At 40.4% G+C, this 21768-nt stretch overlaps 1 protein-coding gene across 1 annotated transcript in view; it reads left to right on the top strand.

Annotated features, from left to right (window-relative positions):
• SORCS3 (sortilin related VPS10 domain containing receptor 3) overlaps nucleotides 1-21479 on the top strand; it is a 539459-nt gene extending 517980 nt beyond the window's left edge. Inside the window, exons 23-25 of the mRNA XM_089660701.1 lie at nucleotides 8018-8123; nucleotides 11321-11478; nucleotides 17914-21479. Coding sequence (XP_089516827.1) covers nucleotides 8018-8123; nucleotides 11321-11478; nucleotides 17914-17978 — 329 coding nt within the window. The 3' untranslated portion in view covers nucleotides 17979-21479. The remainder of the gene's footprint in view (nucleotides 1-8017; nucleotides 8124-11320; nucleotides 11479-17913) is intronic.
• Nucleotides 21480-21768: the final 289 nt, after the last annotated feature.

Here is a 21768-nt window from a genome sequence, read left to right on the forward strand (position 1 = left end):
ATACCCCCTTATGTATTATACATGGAGATCATATCCCCCCCTTATGTATTATACATGGAGATCATATCCCCCTTATGTATTACACATGGAGATCATATCCCCCTTATGTATTATACATGGAGATCATATCCCCCTTATGTATTATACATGGAGATCATACCCCCCCCTTATGTATTATACATGGAGATCATATCCCCCTTATGTATTATACATGGTGATCATATCCCCCTTATGTATTATACATGGAGATCATATCCCCCCTTATGTATTATACATGGAGATCATATCCCCCCTTATGTATTATACATGGAGATCATATCCCCCCTTATGTATTATACATGGAGATCATATCCCCCCCTTATGTATTATACATGGAGATCATATCCCCCCTTATGTATTATACATGGAGATCATACCCCCCCTTATGTATTATACATGGTGATCACATCCCCCTTATGTATTATACATGGAGATCATATCCCCCCTTATGTATTATACATGGAGATCATATCCCCCTTATGTATTATACATGGAGATCATACCCCCCCCCTTATGTATTATACATGGTGATCACATCCCCCTTATGTATTATACATGGAGATCATATGCCCCTTATGTATTATATTATTCTTAACCCAAAGTTTGGGATACTCAGCCTTTCCCAGGATCCTGCAGGGAGATCCACTCTCACTTGAGTGAGACTGTTGAAAGCCAGGTTTAGAGGTTTTTTTTACATTTTTTTTAAGAAATGAACCTTATGTCATTTCAGTCATGTTATAAGGGAACCTTGCTGTCATGGTGTGGCAAATGTCCCGCTCCCCCCCTTGGCTCGCTCCTTGATCACCCCCCTCCACCTCTCATCCTGTCGCGACTCTTTGAAGCCGAGCCGCACAGGATAAGAGGTGTGACTCCTGTCACCCCTGTCACTTATCTTTCCCCCATCCCGCTCGGCTGGAGGGAGGAAGATAGTTTCCCCGAAGTGAGGTTCACACCTCTCCACGGAGAGGTGCGAACCTCCCGCGGGGATGTTCTGGGCTGCAGCAGTCAGCCTGATTCCGCACGGCCCCAGCATCTGTAGCGTGGGCACGAAAGTTCCCGCGCTTGCAGATACTGACAGACAAAGGCCGCGCTCTCGAGAGCGCAGCCCCTGTCAAGGGGGTGTGCCTTGTTGCCGGGCGATGAGACACGCCGCCCACGGTTGCCAGGATGACCAGGGAGCGTCCTGCATTGGCTTAAGAAGGCCGATGCCGGGCTCCTCGTTTGTTTGTTCCACTGCCCAGCCGCCAAGAGGTCTCTGCTGCGGCGAGACTCTTGCGGCCACTTTGCAATTACCCAGGGATTTGGGGGAGAAATAATGCCAGCTGCCTCTCTGCAATTACCCAGGGATTTGGGGGAGAAATAATGCCAGCTGCCTCTCTGCAATTACCCAGGGATTTGGGGGAGAAATAATGCCAGCTGCCACTCTGCAATTACCCAGGATTTGGGGGAGAATTGCTACAAATACTCAGGACTCAGGTCAAGTACTTGCTGTTATACTGCCCCTGCTTTGCACCCAGGAGTGCTGGAATACTGCTTGCTGGACAGTCAAGCCTGGTCCCTGCTGCTAGGACCCTCTGTTGTGGGCTGAGGAGGGTCGCCCCCTGGCTGTCGTCTGCTGTGAACCCGGGCATCCCTGCCGGAGCTGTGAGTGTGTGCTCCCCTGTTTCATTCCCCTGAACTGTTCCTGTACCCTATCCCCGTTTCCCTGCTTAGATTACAAACACTTGTAGAAACTCTAACTTTGCCCCTGGGGCTGGATTACGCTGTTTTGAGCCCCCTCCTTGCCACTTCCCCATACCGGGTACTGCCACGCTCCCTGCAGACCCCAATTGAGTGACTGTCATTTGCTTTAATAAAGCTTTGTGTGTTTGCCATCTGCTTTGTGTGTTCTGTCCTGCCTACCCTCCGTCACTATAGTGTCCCAATTTATTAACAATATTTTGCCCTTATCAATGTATTTACAGTGTATCCACTCCAATTATAGGGAGCATTTTGAAGAGGAAGGAAACCTGAAAAGAAAAGAAAGATATCTATTTTTGTATATTGCCTCCTATTCTGTCACCTCGATAAATCAAGAGTTGTGATTTACAGGAATAAACTGACATGCGGATTGTCTTTCAGCTTCAGGGCAGCTCTGGCTGATAAAATATTTACTTGCCTTAGAAGTGAAGTTTTTGTTAAACAATAAGTAGATTCTCTATCACGCTGGCATGCTAATTTTATTATTCCTTTCTGCATAAAAAGGACATTTTTCCTACCTTCTGCACATATTTAAGCTTTTTTTTCTGCTGAATTTTGCATACTTATCAAATTTCAGTATTGTTCTGTGAGCTTCTCAGTATAAATCTCTTTTTTTTTCTTCTCTTTTTATTTCCTGAGAAAGAGTAAATGATTTAACTAAGACAAGTTTTGTGTTTTAATCTCAGCAGTGTAGTTTTAAACAAAATGTAGCTTGTGGAAGCTTTTTGCTTTTCATGCATGGGGCAAAAAATGCTTACCTGTACTCAGTGAACTGGATTGGACAGATCAGGATTGACCCAGATCTAATAATGGCCAACTGTTCCATATGAGCATTTTTTATTTTTCATAATAACTAATATTGCAGTATTCCTCACACTTTACTGACTCCAAATAATGAAGCATGATAGCAGTAAAATCTATGAAATACATATTGGGGAGATTTACTAAAACTGGAGCACTCAGAATCTGGTGCGGCTGTGCATGGTAGCCAATCAGCTTCTAACTTCAGCTTGTTCAATAAACCCCTTACCCTCCAGAGGATTTACCCCCCTTCCTGACCAGGCCATTTTTTCGCTGCGGCGCTGCATTAAATTACCTGACAATTGCGCAGTCATGCAATGCTGCACCCCAATTAAATGTATGTCTTTTTTCCCACAAATAGAGCTTTCTTTTGGTGGTATTTGATCACCTGTGAGTTTTTTATTTTTTTGCGCTATAAACAAAAACAGACTGACAATTTTGAAAAAAACAAAAACATATTTTTCACTTTTTGCTATAAAACATATGCAGTAAAAAAATTGAAAAAATCTAATTATGTCATAAATTTAGGCCAAAATATATTCTGCTCCATGTCTTTGCTAAAAAAAAAAATCCCAATACGTGTTCATTAAGTGGTTGACGTGAAAGTTATAGAGTCAAATGGCGGTATATATACTGGGATTTTTTTTTTTATACTAGTAATGGCGGCAATCAGCAAATTTTAGCGGGGCTGCGGCGGGCATTCTGACACTATGGAGGGCTGGAGGATTTGTAGCAGGCTGAGGGGCACTGTGGGGGGATGAGTGGCACTGTGGGAGGTTAAGGGGCTTTGTGGGACACTGTAAGAGGTTGGGGCCATTAAGGAGGGATGGAGGATTTGTAGCAGGCTGAGGGGCACTGTGGGGGGATGAGTGGCACTGTGGGAGGTTAAGGGGCTTTGTGGGACACTGTAAGAGGTTGGGGCCATTAAGGAGGGATGGAGGATTTGTAGCAGGCTGAGGGACACTGTGGGAGGATGAGTGGCACTGTGGGAGGTTAAGGGGCTTTGTGGGACACTGTAAGAGGTTGGGGCCATTAAGGAGGGATGGAGGATTTGTAGCAGGCTGAGGGGCACTGTGGGGGGATGAGTGGCACTGTGGGAGGTTAAGGGGCTTTGTGGGACACTGTAAGAGGTTGGGGCCATTAAGGAGGGATGTAGGATTTGTAGCAGACTGAGGGGCACTGTGGAGGGATGAGTGGCACTGTGGGAGGTTAAGGGGCTTTGTGGGACACTGTAAGAGGTTGGGGCCATTAAGGAGGGATGGAGGATTTGTAGCAGGCTGAGGGGCACTGTGGGGGGATGAGTGGCACTGTGGGAGGTTAAGGGGCTTTGTGGGACACTGTAAGAGGTTGGGGCCATTAAGGAGGGATGGAGGATTTGTAGCAGGCTGAGGGGCACTGTGGGAGGATGAGTGGCACTGTGGGAGGTTAAGGGGCTTTGTGGGACACTGTAAGAGGTTGGGGCCATTAAGGAGGGATGGAGGATTTGTAGCAGGCTGAGGGGCACTGTGGAGGGATGAGTGGCACTGTGGGAGGTTAAGGGGCTTTGTGGGACACTGTAAGAGGTTGGGGCCATTAGGGAGGGATGGAGGATTTGTAGCAGGCTGAGGGGCACTGTGGAGGGATGAGTGGCACTGTGGGAGGTTAAGGGGCTTTGTGGGACACTGTAAGAGGTTGGGGCCATTAGGGAGGGATGGAGGATTTGTAGCAGGCTGAGGGGCACTGTGGAGGGATGAGTGGCACTGTTGGAGGTTAAGGGGCTTTGTGGGACACTGTAAGAGGTTGGGGCCATTAAGGAGGGATGGAGGATTTGTAGCAGGCTGAGGGGCACTGTGGAGGGATGAGTGGCACTGTGGGAAGTTGGGGGGGAACTGTGGAGCCTGAGGGCTCTCAGGGGGCTTGGAGCATTGTAGGACATGAGAGGCACTGTGGGAGGTTAAGGAACTTGCAACTGGCTGGAGTTTCTGTGGTTGAGAACCACTACTTTAGGTGGCCTACATACACTGCAAAGATTTAAACATACATTCCGGTAAAATGTAAAATCAAACCTTGAGGTGTATATAGAGATATATATGTATAGAACATAGCCTATCTGCAAAGTTGTTCATTTTATCATGAAAAAATAGAGGTTTTTTTTGTTTGTTTGTTTTTTACTATAAGGATTAGTTACAGAGAGATTTCTCTCTGATTGGGTAAGTCTATGGATATCATTTTTTGCCCTGTTGTGATGCATGATAATAGGATACCATACCCCAAATATTGTTTTTATTCATTATTTTATTTTATTTTTTTTATAATTCCTGTCTAAATTTGGTGATCCTGGAACACACTTGCTGGTGATTATACATGTGCGAACCATTTCGTTATGAATCCAAATACAGATGAAATTTTCAGGATTTGGAGATTTGGATGTGTCTGAATCTCTGAATCACAACAGTAACGAATTTAAACAAATCGAAATACATTTTGTTGAAAACAATGAATTAATTTGTTTCATTTGGATGATATGATGCAATACTTGGGGCCATTTGTTCATGTTTGAAGCATCCAAAATAATGTGAAAACATAACAAATGTCCTGAATGGATTCTGACGCTTTTGTTTTTATTCTAGAGAAGCTTGAATAATCTAAAAATCAGCTGAATCTTTTTGCATTAAGGTTTTTCATTATTATAAAAAATGCACTACACATGGAATGGAAACATATTGCTATCAATACAGTAATGTATAAAAGTGAAATAAGATGATTCCTACTTATTGTGTTTGGGTTGGATGGAGGTGGATCCATCAGAATCTCCGAATCATAACATAATGAAGTAATCTGAAATTAATTTTGTTCCATTTGTTACTTTTGGAAGCACCAACTCCTGTCGATATCGTCCAATCAGCTCATTCCATTTTTCTTTGTGGGTTGGACTGGCAGGGATGACTCAGAGTGCATAAGTAATCTCCCTAAATAAGAAATTAACATTAAACGAATATAGCCAATTTTCTGAAATAACGAATCGCTTCGGAACAACGAATATATACTCTCCGAAATAATGAAAACATTTTGAAAACAAATTATTCTAAAATAACGGATATGACAAAACAAAATTATCTACTTAATGAATGAAACCAAAATGAAATTAAACAATGTTTTCCCTTGTTCACATTCGTACCGGTGATCTAGAAACACACTTGTTAGTGATGATGAAAAGGACTCCTTACTGCCTCTTACATACAGTAAAAAAAGGGCATTAGTACTAACATTTTCTCATAGATGCCGATCAGTTACAAATTAAAGTAATTGTAAAGGCTGAAGGGTTTTTTCACCTTCGTGCATTCTATACATAAAGGTAAAAAGCATTCTGTGTGCTGCTACCCCCAATACTCACCTGAGCCTCCTCTTGATCCAGAAATGTGCACTGGAGCCTCAGCTGTCACAGGCCCTTCTCTCCTCATTGCAGAGAGAGCAAAGGGAGCCATTGACCACTGGGAGCCAATAAGGATAAGGAGAGGGTGAGGGGCAGGGACGAGCCAGGGACGTGTCTTATGGATGCAGAGAGCCAGGCTCGGGTGTGAGCATGCACCAGTGCTCCCATAGCAAGCGGCTTGCTATTGGGGGCACTGGTCAAGGATGAGCCAGGAGCGATGCCTCCCCACAATACTCACCTAAGCCCCCTCTTGGTCCAGCGATGAGCATGAGAGCCTTGGCTGTCCCGGACTCTCTCTCCTCATTGCCTGGGACAGCATTGGCTTCCACTGCTGTCAATCACAGCCAGTAAGTCAATGAGGAGAGAGCGGGGTGCAGGGTTGAGCTGCATATTTATGTGTCTTATAAACGCATAGAGTGGGGTTCGGGAGCAATCACACACCAGTGCCCCTCATAGCAAGTGGTATGCTACTGGGAACACTGGTCAAGGGGGAAGAGACAGGAGCACCGGTGAGGGACAAAAAGAAAAAGAGGATTAGGGGTGCTCTGTGCAAAACCATTACACAGAACAGGTAAGTATGACATTTGTTATTTGAAAAAAAAAAAAAAAAAAACCTTTAAAGGATAAGTTCACCTTTGGGAACATGTTACATATTCCACCTGTTTTTAGGGTGCAACATGTAACATGTTCCCATAGCCGCAGCTGCACTCACTGCCCCCCTCCCTTTGATAGGCAATGCGAGGAGAAGTTTCCCTGTACTATCTATCAGATTTGAAAACAGGGCGGCCGTGCGGGGCTCCGTCTACACGGCCGCGTCACTCATTTATAGTGTTCTACGAATGAGTGCCTACAAGTCCCAACAGCCTTACCGGCTGTCAGCTTGTAGTTTTCAGTGAACTGCCACGGCGCTGTGAAGCCCTGCGGTAGTTCATTCAAGCTTCCTGTCAGTATATCTGCTTGACTGTACATCCCATACATCCCGTACAGCAAGCAGATAGTCTGACAGGTCTGCAGGAGACCTGCATGGCATCAGTGATCTACTGATCACTATCTCAATGCTTTCCAGGCTCCTTTGGCCAAAAATAATAAATGCACATTTTTATTATTTTTGGCCAAAAGGTGAACTTATTCTTTAATATCACTTTAAGCAATTAAATGTGATTGGTGTTTACAGATAAACTTTATTGAGAGCTTGTTATCCCCTAAAACACTGGCAAAAGCTCTGACGCTTTAGGGTATTAAGTAAATGAAGAAAGTTGAATTAAGATTGACTTTTGAAGCGAACAACCAGTTTTAAAATACCTCTGATTATTGCAGAAGCTCCATTCACCTATCCTTGATCTGTTTGTGTGCTAAAAAATGTCTCCTCTTTAGCCTCATTATTTCACCTTTTTTTTTTGTTTACTGAAATAAAACACAGACGGTGATTAAGCCTTAGGAAGAAAAGAGCCTGTGTTTGATGGGATGTTGATGCTCATGGGACTATTAAGCTTTGTTGAAAAGTAAATGGCAGTGGTGCGGCCCATCCTTTGCTGCAAAAAAAAAAAGCTGGGAAACTTACATGTTATTGGCAGCTAGGGATAAACAAAAGTTTGTGTTTTCAACTCCCAGTAATTTCAGGAAAAAACAGGAGATTTCAGTTTAATTTTGTCTTTATATATATATATATATATATATATATATATATATATATATATATAGTAAAAATAAGTGAAACAAGGGGTTAAACACAAATGAACAAATATGAACAAATATGTACATAGAAAAAGGAAAGACAAAAAGAACAATACAAAGAACACCTAATGTATTAAGCTAAACTGCTTTAAACACACACTCCAAAAAGACAGACCTTCTAAATAAAGAAAAAAGAAAGAGTAGAACATTCAAACACATTTTGCAAGTCAATGAACAAAATTGTAAATTTTTATTTCAACAATATTTGGCTAATGGTGAATGGTAAAAGATATGGTTGTGAAAATCGCAAAAAAAAATGAGAATAATTTTTATCCTATTTTTTTCCCCCAGCACCACTAGTGGACAATAGTGCCAGTCACAGCAGTTCAGCAATGCTGATGCTCCTTTCGGTCGTGTTCGTGGGCTTAGCTGTTTTTTTAATCTACAAGTTCAAGAGGTAAGATGAAATGAAGTTTGTTTATACTGACTCCCAATGAATTTATCAATCCCCCTTCTCCTGCAGATATTATATATAATTATCATTGTACAAGTGTAGATGGGGCTCTGCTGGTGAATAGGGTGGAGATTTTCAGTAAAACTAAGCTGGGGTGGAGCTTATAAAGAGTGCTGACTTGTGCAAGTGTAGCTGGGGTTGTGCTGGTGAAGAGGGTGGAGCTTCTCAGTGAAACTAAGCTGGGGTGGGGCCAGGGGCGGACTGACCATTTGGAAACTCAGGCACTGCCCGAGGGCCCAGGGTCAATAGGGGGCCCCATGAGATGCCCCTGGTACCTTTTTCATAGGCTTTTTTGAGTTTGGGCAAGGACACAGGGGCCCCATGATCCCCTATTGCCCGGGGGCCCCATGAGTTGTCAGTCCGCCCCTGGGTGGGGCTTATAAAGAGCTCAGTCTTAAAAACCTGTTTTCTGTGCCTCAGCTTTAAGAATACATTTCACCTAGTGCTCTGGTTTGGCGCAATCCCTATCTAATCCCCACTCAACCAGGGAAGACACGTATCCAAATAGGAATGAATTCTCCATCAAAACAGACTTGTTAGAAGCTTTTCAAGTCAGTGTGACTAAATTCCTAACAATGAACATCAACAACATAATGAAAATAAAATGTTGGTTGTTGAAAAATCATTCCTTCAGTACGGTCAAGTTATTCTGCCCAGACATAGTCTATAAAAGTCTGTCTAAAAGATAATGAAGGAAGACATTTCCTCATTCTCACCTCCTCCAGGGACCACTCACTCAGACCACCAAAATTCGATCCATCTATGGCCAGTCTGGTTGTACTGAAGTTGATCCATCAATCGACTTCAGTACAACCAGCCTCTCAGAATACAATAGTGCTGCAGGAGGTATTCCTTCCATCAACACTGACTGTGTTGATGGGAGAATCGAGTCATTTTCTTTCGTTCCACTTGTGGTGAAAGAAAAAAAAATTGCATATTCTATGGGATGCTTTAGCTGTTTAAAAAAATCCATTATTTACGAAGCTCAAAAGCTCAAGGTCATTATTGTGAACATAACTGAATGAGTCACTTGAGTGTCTCCTCTCCCCTCCATTTCCTACTTCACGTCCAAACTCAGAGTGAGAAAATCTGAAGACAAACATCTTTTTCTTGTTTTCTCTGTTACAGAAGTGTCATGGGTGCCCCTTTTATCAGATAAATGTACAATAATATAAAAACCTTGAGTAAAAAAAATGTGTTTGTTTTGCCAAAATGTATTATTTTTTTAGTTAGAAGATATTGGGAAGAGTAAGAGCCACTGTTGTGTTTTTACTGCTATGCAGAACTCTAACTCTTGTTGCCAACTTTTTATCAGACAGGAAGTGTGGGGAATTCTTCCACAGATTAGAGATGGCAATAAAATGGAAAAATTTATCAAATTGTTAGCGTAATTTTCCTTTCCTGGTGCCAATCCATGGATACCATACTTATGCTGCCATGTTGATGTCAGGAAAATGGAAAATTGTATCAAATACTTACCATAATTTTCCTTTCTTGGCAACATTCAATGGTAGCATACTTCCACATGTATGCTGTCATGTTGGTGCAAGGAAAACAGAAAACTTTATCAAATGCTTACTATCATGTTCCCTTCCTGACACCCAATCATGGCAGCATTGGTTTGGTCTTGCCCTCTTATACAAGATTTTTGGCAAGCAGAGGAGGCTTATGTTGGTGCAGTAAGTAGCTTGGTGGCTCCCATGAACCCACTCTTGCTCCTGCTGGGAATATGTGATATGATTGACACTACACACCACAAGAGGTTGTTTCTCTTCTATATGTTGTACAATGCTAGGAAGTCTATTCTTACCAAATGCAAGGTATCGGATCCTCCCACATTGCAGCAGTGGAGATCCATGATCAACAAAGTTCTGTTACTTTATACGCTTACTTATTTGGGATGAAATTGCTCTAGGAAGTTTACTAAAATCTGGGAAACATAGGTTGAATCCAGAGATTTACCACTGCAAATGTCTTAAAATTCCAGTTGGTTGGATGACCCTCAATCTTTCTCTTTCCTTGGTAGCTTTTCTGTTCCCCATTTCTCCTCTATTGCCCTCTTACCCCTCCCACTGGTATTGCTACTCCCCTGCCGTTATCTCCCATTTTCCTTGGCCCCCTCCCAAGAAGGTTACTTGTATGTTCAAATTGTTGGATGCTGGGTGATTTTCTCTGAATTGTGACTATGGCAATCCAGTTTGAGCGGTTTGGTATTATTATTATTATAATACAAGATTTTTGTGCAGCACAAAATTAAGGCAGACATTACAGTTCCATTACAATTTGGTACAGAAGGAATCTGAAGGCCCTGCTCGATAGAGCTTATAATCTAAGAGGGTGAAATAGTACAAAAGGTAATAACTGTGGGGGATGAGCTGACGAAAAAAGTAAAAACACAGTGTATTGAAGCAGGATAGGCTTCTTTAAAGAGAAGGGTTTTCACGGATTGTCTAAAGATGGACAGATCATGAGATAGACAGATTGGGGTAAGGAGTTCCATAGGATGGGAGATGCTCGGGAGAAGTCCTAGAGACAAGCAAGGAAGGAGTTGACAAGGCAGCTGGAGAGCAGGAGGTCTTTGAAGGAACTCAAAGAATGATTTGGTTGGAATTTTGAGTATAACTGGTATATTTACAAGTGCACTGTATATGTTGCCATTGACCACTATGTCAATTGTGACCTGTACGATCTGTTGTAATTTTTCCACTGTATGTCCAAGATGTTTGCCACTAATGTTTAATGTTACTGTACTCATTCTTTTTGAGTAAACTCAATTAAAAAAACAAAACAAAAAAAAAAAACATGGCAGTATACTGTACATGTAGTAGTATTCTGCCATGTTGGTTCCAGGAAAAAGTAGGGGGAGGCTAGAACCATGTCAGATCTTTGGTTCTATCTGGAACCCTGTTACAGATTTTGTCTCAGTTCCTGTGTGTCTAGCAGGACAGGAATTAAGAGGGAATCTCTTTAATGGAACCCCGGATAGCAGAACAAACCCAATAGGTGTTCAAAATCCTTCCCCACTCTATCCAAAAGTTGAAGAAAAAGTCTTTGGCTTGACATACACTTAAAGAAAATGTAAAATTGACCAAAACATGTATCGTTTCCCTTTTACAATGCAAACCTCTTTTTGACTGCAGGAAAATCCCATGGATTAATATTTACGCGCAGGTTCAGCATGATAAAGAACAAGAAATGATTGGCTCCGTCAGCCAAAATGACAACGCGCCCAAAATATCGCTCAGCAACTTCACGGAGGAGGAGCTGGCAGACAAGGAACTGGACACACGAGTCATCGGTACGCAACTATTTCTACAAAGCGTCCTGAACCCCGGCGTGCTACGCTGATGGAAAATAATTGCTCAGCAATGTGTAGCCAGTCATTTAATCAGATATAAAGCCAAGTTGCAAAACGTCCATGACAGTATTTTAATGAATGGGTTCCACATCATTTGGCCGTGCTGGAGAACACCGAGAGGCACCCACCCCCTCTCCTCGAAAGCGCTGCTTTTCTATGACCCCTGAGCTGATGTAGATGTTGCAGGCAATATTACCTTGTCATTGCGTTAATGTATTTTTCAAACATGCACGGTGCTAGGGTTCAAAGCAATGGCACATTTGATTACCAGTTGCATTTGCACAATGATCGTGCGTTTTTAACATTCGGGGCGGCTTTGCACTTCATGGCATTAAGAACATTTAAATCCTATTAAATCAGAGAGCGTAAGTGGATGTTTCTGTGAAGATGTTCTAAAGAACTGGGTATAATTTGCCGCAGAAAAAAAGGATATTTTTCTATTAAAATACAATAAGATGATTTTATGTTAGGAGTTTTATGACAGTCCCAGGAAGCTTGAGTAGTGAGCTCTGCGGGCTAACTTCAAAGCCTTCACAGAGGGTAATAATGATCAGAAAATACGTAGATATATAATCACCATAAAATGGCAACAAATTACAATAATTATGGTATAAAAAGAACCAGAAAGGCATCTTGACATCCTCTGAGTCATAGGTGTTTCTTTAAATCCTTTGGATAATTAAAATCAAAGAATAATAAATCGTTTATATTACATAACAGTGTTCATGCATATTAATGTAAAGGTGGATAGATAGATAGATAGATAGATAGATAGATAGATAGATAGATAGATAGATAGATAGAGATTGAAAAATAGATATAGATAGATAGATAGATAGATAGATAGATAGATAGGAGATAGAAAGATAGATAGATAGATAGATAGATAGATAGATAGATAGATAGATAGATAGAAAATAGATATAGATTGATAGATAGATACAGATTGATAGATAGATAGATAGATAGATAGATAGATAGATAGATGCATGGTCAGATAGATAGTATAGACGTCTTCCAAATTTTAGGGAGACCGGACTGTGGCTATTGGGAGTAGAACAATTGCCAACATCAGTGAGAATAAACAATGCTCCATCTTTGGTATCATTGGGAGGAACAGTGCCCCAACATTGACATCAGTCAGAGGAATAGTTCCCCATCAATGGTGTCTTTGGCCCCATTGTTGGTATCATTGGGAGGAATTGTACCCCATTGTTAGTGTCCTTGGGAGGAATTTTGCCCCTTCATTGGTGTCAGTGTGGGGACTCTCGCCCTATTGTTAGTATCAGTGGATGAAATAGTGCCTCAAGGGCTGGATAAAAGAAAGCAAAGAGCCACAGTTTGGAGACCACTGATAGATAGATAGATAGATAGATAGATAGATAGATAGATAGATAGATAGATATGGATGTATGGATAGTATACACAGGTGGATGGATGAATAGATACTATAGATACTGCAGATGGATAGATGGATACTATAGGTAGGTGGGTGAATGGATGGATACTCTAAATGGATGAATAATAGTTTGATAGATAGATAGATAGATAGATAGATAGATAGATAGATAGATGGTTAGATAGAGATGGAAGATGGATGGATGAATGGATACTATACATAGATGGATGGATGGATAAAATGAAAGGATGGATACAGAGATAGGTGGGTGGATGGATACTCTACATGGATGAAGAATAGTTTGATAGATAGATAGATAGATAGATAGATAGATAGATAGATAGATAGATAGATAGATAGCTATAGATGGAAGATGGATGGATACTATATATACTGTAGATGGATACTATGGATGGATTGATGTGGAGGGGAAGGGATCTGCTGACTCCGGCTCCCAGTGACTTGCTGAGAGGCTGAGCCAGATTTCACTCCAGACTCTGGGATGGATCCCAACTTTAAAGTCAGGATCTTTCCCCAGCCTACACCAGCTGAATGTCATAAGCCAAGAGCAAGCTGCAGCCCACGGGTCACAGGAGTGCAGAACGAACTGCACTGTGATCCACAGGAGAAGTAAAGCCAAAAGAGTTTTGGCTGTACTTCCCCTTTAACAAGATATTACTAATGTAACATCTTTTTAATCATCGGACTTTGTTGATTTTATTTTGGGGTAAATATATGGGGGTGTACATGTTACCTAAAGTTGCTTTGGAAATGAAAAACCCCAAATGCCACCCTTGAAACAGAAGCCCCCTCTTTTTTTTTTAAGGGAAGCCGTGCAGAAAAACCAAACCAAAGCAAAACCAAAAACCAAAATAAAACAAAAACAAAACAACAAAAGAGCAGTGTAACTTAAAAATATAAAACAAAACATAACCTAACATAAATTAAATAAAGAAATACATCTCCAACAAATGACCCACTAAACAAAAACTCTTTTTTATTAAAGGCAAGCCTTGCAGCAAAAAAAGTTTGCTATGGATGGAACAGCAGCTAAAAGCGGTCAATGCGCTGGGCAAGTGCATTACTTGAGAATTACCTTTATTGAGTTAAAAGGATATATATACTCACAAACGACTGTGTTGACAAAGGCATATCAGTATCCAAACCAATCATGTCATGAGGTCAGCTCCCAAAGCACGAGAAGACCCTCAAAAGACTGACACGTTTCGAGGGGTGATCGCCTCTTCATCAGAGCCTCTGATGAAGAAGGGATCGCCCCTCGAAACTCGTTAGCTATTTGAGGGTCTTCTCATGCTTTGGGAGCTGACCTCATGACGTGATTGGTTTGGATACTGATATGCCTTTGTTAACACAGTCATTTGTAAGTATATATAGATCTCCTTTTAACTCAATAAAGGTAATTCTCAGGTAATGCACTTGTCCGGCGCACCATCTGTTTCTTTGTTTTTGCAGTGAGCACTTTAAATTTTCCGCGACCCTTAGAGGGCATCAAGATTTGTGCTGATGTTTTCAAGGACCAGAAATATTTCCATCCTCTCACCACTCTTGAGCACAGGAGGCAGTTCTCTTATTCTTTGATGAGATATGCATGCTTACATTGATCCAAGCTGGACCAATGTTGATATGCTATAAAAGCCATATCTAAATTTCAGCTTTAAGAATCCTAGATGTTTCGATCTAAAGGAAGGCAATCCCTTTGCCTGGTAAACCATGGCCAACTACTACCCTTTCCATTCCACTCATACAGTACAAAACATCTAACCACTTTCCTCCATATGCTACTGATGTCTCCTACAGGGGCGGACTGACCATATGGAAACTCAGGCACTGCCCGAGGGCCCGGTGTCAGTAGGGGGCCCCATAAGATGCCTCTGGTACCCTTTTCATAGGCTTTTTTGAGCTTGGGCAAGGACACAGGGGCCCCATGATCCCCTATTGCCCAGGGGCCCCATGAGTTGTCAGTCCGCCCTTGGTCTGCTAGTCCTTTGAACACTTACTAGTACATTTTCAAAGCAGTAAGTTCAAATAACTGATCATTTTGAAACAGTTACATAACTTAAAAATGCATTGCTTTTCATTGTGGTATATGAAGGCATAGTGGAAAATATTTGAGATCAAATGCCATGACCAGACCTATGAAATACACTTGGAACAAATTGCACAAAATTAAGTCATGTTCTTCGCGTTCGGCAACTACTGGCATCATTTTCTCAGTAAGCCTTAATAATATACTCTTTGAGGGCCATATTTAGAAAATGACCAAACTCAAAAATCTTTAAAAGTTTCTTCTATGTATTTTTAAGAGAAAAAAGTAAACATTTTTACAGGTAAAATAATTTTCAAACCAATAACTGGTATGCAGATAGCTGCATTAATTTTTTTTTACCATTTTTTTAACCAGTTCCCACCTGCCCATAGTACATTTACGGCAAGCGGGCGGCATGAACAGGCTAGAACATGTACATGTACATCATTCAGCCTGTTCCAGGTTAGGGGGGTGCATGTGCTGGCTCCTGCTGATCTTCACTTTCACTGGCTACAGCAGGATTTTGTCAGCAGGTCCCTGCCAATGATTTATGGCTGAGACCTGCTGATCAGCTGTAGCCAATCACAGATTCCTGTGGTTACAAACACACAAGGCTCTGTACACAGATAAGCAATCTAGCTGTTTCTTCTTCCTGCAAAGCAGGGAGAAAAGACAGCCAGATCTGTTAGTAAAAACAGCATGCATTACACTTGTTTGGCACACAGTTAAACCCTTGATTTCCCCTTGATGTTAACCCCTTCCCAGCCAGTGTCATTAGTACAGTGACAGTGTACAGTATTACAGTATATCTGATCATTGTATTAGTGTTGCCAGTGATGTCAGTGTCAGTTAGTGTCCATCTCAGCCAGTGGCTGTTAGCGTTAGATTGCCCACCATACTGTCACAGAACCACTATAAATCGCTGATCACTGCCATTACCAGTATAGTGCCAGAGCTACTTAAATCCCAGTATACAAGCGTACCTCGGTTTACGAACGCCTCAGTTAACGTAATTTTCAGTTTACAAATGAAAATCCATTGAAAATAATACCTTGGTTTACGAATTTGTTTCGCAATACGAACGGATTAATTGGTTTTCAATGCATTTACAATTTTTTCTTTAATCATATCCCTGTACAGTATTTATGCCTTTAAAGTGCACTTTATAAAGAGTTTTGAACAGATAAGACTTTTTTTTACTTTTTTCTGACCTCCGGAATGGATTAATTGGTTTTCAATACATTTACAATTTTTTTTTTAATCATGTCCCTTCATGCCTTTAAAGTGCACTTTATAAAGAGTTTTGAACAGATAAAACTTTTTTTTACTTTTTTCTGACCTCCGGAACGGATTAATTGGTTTTCAATGCATTCACAAATTTTTTTTTAATCATGTCCCTGTACAGTATTTATGCCTTTAAAGTGCACTTTATGAAGAGTTTTGAACAGATAAAATACTTTTTTTTTAACTTTTTTCTGACCTCCGGAACGGATTAATTGGTTTTCAATGCATTCCTATGGGAAACCACGTTTCGGTTTACCAATTTTTTGCAATCCGAAAAGTCCCGCAGAACTAATTAAATTCATAAACCGAGGTACACCTGTATATACCATAGTTTGAAGATGTACCAAAGAGTACATTTTGGCCTAAACTATTAAAGAAATTCGATTTTCTATTTTTTGTTGGATGTGTTTTATAACGAAAGAAGAAAATATCTTTTTTTTCTTTTTAATTTTCTGTTTTTTTTTTGTTTATATAATAAAAATACAAAAACTCAGTGGTGATCAAATACCATCAAAAGAAACCTCTCCAAAACCGAGCTCCTCATCTTTCCCCCTGCCCACTCACCCCCCCCCCCCATCCTATACATCACTACCAACAACACCACTATCAGTCCCGCCCCGCAAGCCAAAGTCCTTGGCGTCATTCTGGACTCAAACCTTTCCTTCCAACCTCATGTCAAATCACTTACAAACACATGCAGGCTCCTCGCAACATCTCCAAGATACGCTCCTTCCTTACCCCAGACACCACTAAACTACTAGTACACTCCCTCATCATCTCACGCCTTGACTACTGCAACTCCCTTCTCACCGGCCTACCCCAGTGCAGGCTCTCCCCGCTTCAGACCATCCTGAACTCAGCGGCTAGACTCATCCACCTCACCAACCGCTCCACCTCTGCCACCCCCCTCTGCCTATCCCTCCACTGGCTCCCGATTGCCCAACGCATCAAATTCAAACTACTAACCCTGACCTACAAGGCCATTCACAACACTGCCCCTGACTACCTCACCAACCTGATTCCCAAGTACCACCCTACCCGTACCCTTCGCTCCTCACAGAACCTCCTTCTATCTTGCTCTCTGGTCTCCTCCTCCCATGCATGACTGAAAGACTTCTCCAGGTCCTCCCCCATCCTCTGGAACTTACTGCCCCAATCCATCAGACTGTCACCTTTCCTCCTCACCTTCAGGCGCTCCCTGAAAACCCACCTCTTCAGGGAAGCCTACCCCTCTCTCACCTAACAGCCGTTCTCCTTCATTCCTCCTACCACTCCATCCCCCACAGCCACTTGCTCTTGTGCTACTACCCCCTCCCTCCTAGATTGTAAGCTCGAAAGAGTAGGGCCCTCTAACCCCTCGTGTGCTGTTGTTGTTGCTGTTCTGCTTCTTGTATTGTCCCCCCCCCTCTATTGTACAGCGCTGAGCAAACCCTTTGGCGCTATATAAACTCAATGTAATAATAATAATACTTGTGTGAAAAAAATGATATATTTAATTTGGGTACAGTGTTGCATGCCAGTTAAAGTAGCACAGTGCTGAATAGCAAAAAAAGATGCTCTGTTCATGAAGCAAGTAAAACCTTCTGGAGGTCATGTGGTCAAAATAATCTTTAAATTTGTTTCTTTTCTTATTTTTTTCTTACAGGTAGCATATCCACAATTGCAAACAGTGAAAGCACAAAGGAAATTCCAAATTGTACAAGTGTTTAATGTTGACAAAACTTCTAGCTGGGCCAAAATTCAGACTTCTTTTTCTATGGGAAGGAATCCATTTCTCATTTTCTGCCCTTCTGTGCCACATTTGTAAATAGGAAGTACATGAGATGCGTTCGTTAAAAAAAGAAAAAAAAAAAACTGAAAAAGAACTTTAACACTTGCTTTGTTTTTTTTTTTTTCTACTTTGTAAAATAATGTGTTTTGCCAGAGGTGACAACTAAGTTTTATTTTCAGTTGTTCCATTAAACAATCCTGGAAATTCCCCCGGATTCTAATTTCCATTGCTCTGCTGAGAAACGTTTCATTATAAGAAGGACCTCAGGGATGTTTTTTTGAAGGCCTTTTGGAAAGCCAGGTGTTCATTTGACGTGACCAGCGTTGTTTATTACCAATTTTCCTGAAACAGACCGGAATTTCATTTAACAACGACTTTACCTTCAGAATTTTGTTACTCGTCACGTTCTTTATCCAAGCCGGAGAATCACATTCTTCATTTAAGCCACAAATTGATTGTCCACTTGGCTTTACACAAAGACAAATATCCATTTCCACCTTCAACATATGAACTGTATGTATAGATTCCCTATATTTTATTTTGCAGAAGTTGGACAAGTGTTTCTAAGGAAAAAAAAAAATCACACCACCACTTTGTTCTGACAACTTTCATCTCTTAAACAAAACAAAACATGAATTTCTAATCTCTCCTTTGGTATCCGAAGGTTGATATGTTGACAAGATGTTATTGCGTTCAGGGAGGATGTCACCTTTCTTTGTCTACGCCAAGTATTGAAATGGATAATATGTGTTCAACAGTGACTTAAAAAATAAAAAAATAAAAATACTGTGGAATAATCTACCAGTTTTCTATACTGGTGGAATGGTTCAAACCAATTAAACATCCTTCAATGTCATGAGGATGGTTTAACCTGAAAACAATGTACAATATTTATTTTTTGCTCATTTTATTAAACAAATCAGGGAAGAGTTTTTGTTGTATTATTTTATTGCATGCAGAAGTAACGTGTTGCACTTTTGATTAGTAACTCCAACACTGGTCATCAGTAGCTGAAATTGTGCTCTGATTGGATACATTTGTGAAAATACTTTTTTTTTCATGTAGAAACCATATTGTCATATTGATTTTTTTTTTAAAATAATTTCATTGGGATCTAAAGATGTACAGCAGTGCCATTTGGAGTTAAGAAACTATCTGAAGAAATGGAATAGACCAGAGTTTTGTTACAAATTATTTTCGGAGATTCCGATATATACGAATTTCCAAATGGACATGGAAATTAATGTCAATGAACCAAAAAGTTATAGAAAAATTAACAAATGCATTTGTTTCATTCGGATGATGTCACATGATGAAATAATAGTTGGGGCTCATGGGGAATTTAATTCAATTTTCACATTCATTCAGTAATTTGAATTCGGATAAGAAATGTCAAATTCTGCTTGTGCTGCCTGTGGAGTGCCTGATAGGCCTAATGCAGCTCATACATGGGTCGAATTCCGAACAAAAATTGAATCGCAAGCATTGTTCGCTTGGAAATCCCATAGTGCCATCAATGATTTCCAAAATCGGCCGACCAAGTCATAAAGTTCACCCCATATAACAGGCAAAACTTCTATTCCTTCCAGGTCATGGCTCATGCGCATATTCTTTTCGGAAAAACGATTGTAGGATTTGACCATCATTGAGTCGAAAATCGGTCGTTTTTCACAAATTTTCCAACATGCCCGATCACCGAAAAGGGGAGGAACCATGAAAATTGTCCGGTGCCATTGACCCACTAACAGAGCGAAAATCAACCGATTATTCTTAGGTCCTATTTTCAGACGAAAAATCGGTCCAATTTTGACCCATGTATGTGTTTGTGCAATAAAATACATTTGTGATTTAAATCGAATTTGTAATTGACACAGTGGGGTTTATTTACTAAAGCTAGAGAGTGCAAAAATCAGGCTGACTTCTGCATAGGAACCAATCAGCTTCCATGTTTTATTGCCAAAGCTTAACTGAACAAGCTGAAGTTAGAAGAAGTGAGCCTGATTTTGCACTCTCCAGCTTTAGTAAATAAACCCCAGTGGGGTTGATTTACTAAAACTGGAGAGTGCATAATCTGGTGCAGCTCTAGAAACCAATCAGCTTCCAGTTTTTTTTGTGTCAAAGCGTAATTGAACAAGCTGAAGTTAGAAGCTGATTGGCTACCATGTACAGCTACACCAGATTTTTTACTCTCCAGTTTTAGTAAATCAACCCGAATCAATCAGTTCAATTCCAAAGTCTAATGCAATTCTTAGATTTAAAAAACTCAGGGCTGCCAAATGTTGCATTATTTATTGTGGCGTCCAGGGGCGGACTGACCATTTGGAAACTCGGGGCACTGCCCGAGGGCCCGGGGTCAGTAGGGGGCCCCATGAGATGCCCCTGGTACCTTTTTCATAGGTTTTTTTGAGTTTGGGCAAGGACACAGGGGCCCCATGATCCCCTATTGCCTGGGGGGCCCCATGAGTTGTCAGTCTGCCCCTGGGCTGGAGTTAATCTTTAATAATTTTTAATATTTGTCCAGAGTGCAGCTTTAATGGTACCGACTTTTGGAATACTTTGCATAGAATTGAGTTGTTAGTCCGCCCCTGGTTTCGTCCAAAAATTTTGAATCCTTTAGAATATGTCGAATTGTTTCGATATGCCAAAAACTAATATATAGCAGTCTTCCAAAAAAAAAAAAAAAGCTAAATTTTTCAAATCCACCCAGAACAACAAATATACAAAACGAATATCAAACAAATTCATAAAGTGAATAGGTTCAATATAATAAATATGATGTAGCAAAATTCTTCAATTAATGAATGCATCCGAAATGAAACAAAACAAAAATTTCTGGCATGCACATGTCTAAAATGGGATCTCGTTTCGATTTTAAAATATCTAGTAGCAAATGAATTTTGTTTTAGAGTGACTGTTCTTTTTTGGAATATGTCAAGTAATATATGATAGGTTCGGTTAAAAAAGAACAAAAAAACAAAAGAAAACAAAGACAAATGCACTGCAGATTTCTTGACTCATTATCAGCTTGAAGAGAAGTTTCAGATGGTACTTTCATGGTCAGTGCTTTTAAATTGTCTTATTTTTTTTCTAAATCTGTATACATAAATATAAAATTATAATCTTTACAAAATTGTTATTCTGACAGCAGTGTGCATTTTGAATCACATACACCATCTGACATTTTGATGTTAATTTTTATTATAAAGCCCCTGCTTTACAAGATGGATAACTGAATCCAAAATTTTAATCTGTTTTTCTTTCTTGGTTTGATAGGTTTCAATGCTCCTATTTTGTCTTATTAAAAAAAATCTGGTTTGTTCAACCACTGTCACCCTTTGCATGTTTATAGCAATGGTACTCAAGGCATAATGTAAATAAGTATGATGTAAATAGCTTTTTAATTTCTTGGAAATAAATTAATGTTTAGTAATATAAAGGAGGATTAAGAGTCCGTTTAAGTTACTGGGATATTGACATTACACTCTTCGACTATCTGTACATTCCTGACTTTCCATTGGGAGACCATGTTGCATTGAATGCACCACTACTCTTTTAATATAAAAAGGTAATACTTTCACACATTTTAAAAAAATATGTATTTTTTTACACATTTTTTATTCATTTTTTTCTTTATATTTGTATTTATGATTTAAAACTTAAAAAAAAACAGATTTGTATTTTCATATTTTTATGTTTGTCATACTGTTGTGTCATATCTCTGGGACTACA

Source organism: Staurois parvus, unplaced genomic scaffold (assembly GCF_062004578.1).
Source record: "Staurois parvus isolate SC_StPar_1 unplaced genomic scaffold, SC_StPar_1.0 ptg001263l, whole genome shotgun sequence".
Taxonomy (NCBI): Eukaryota; Metazoa; Chordata; class Amphibia; order Anura; family Ranidae; genus Staurois; species Staurois parvus.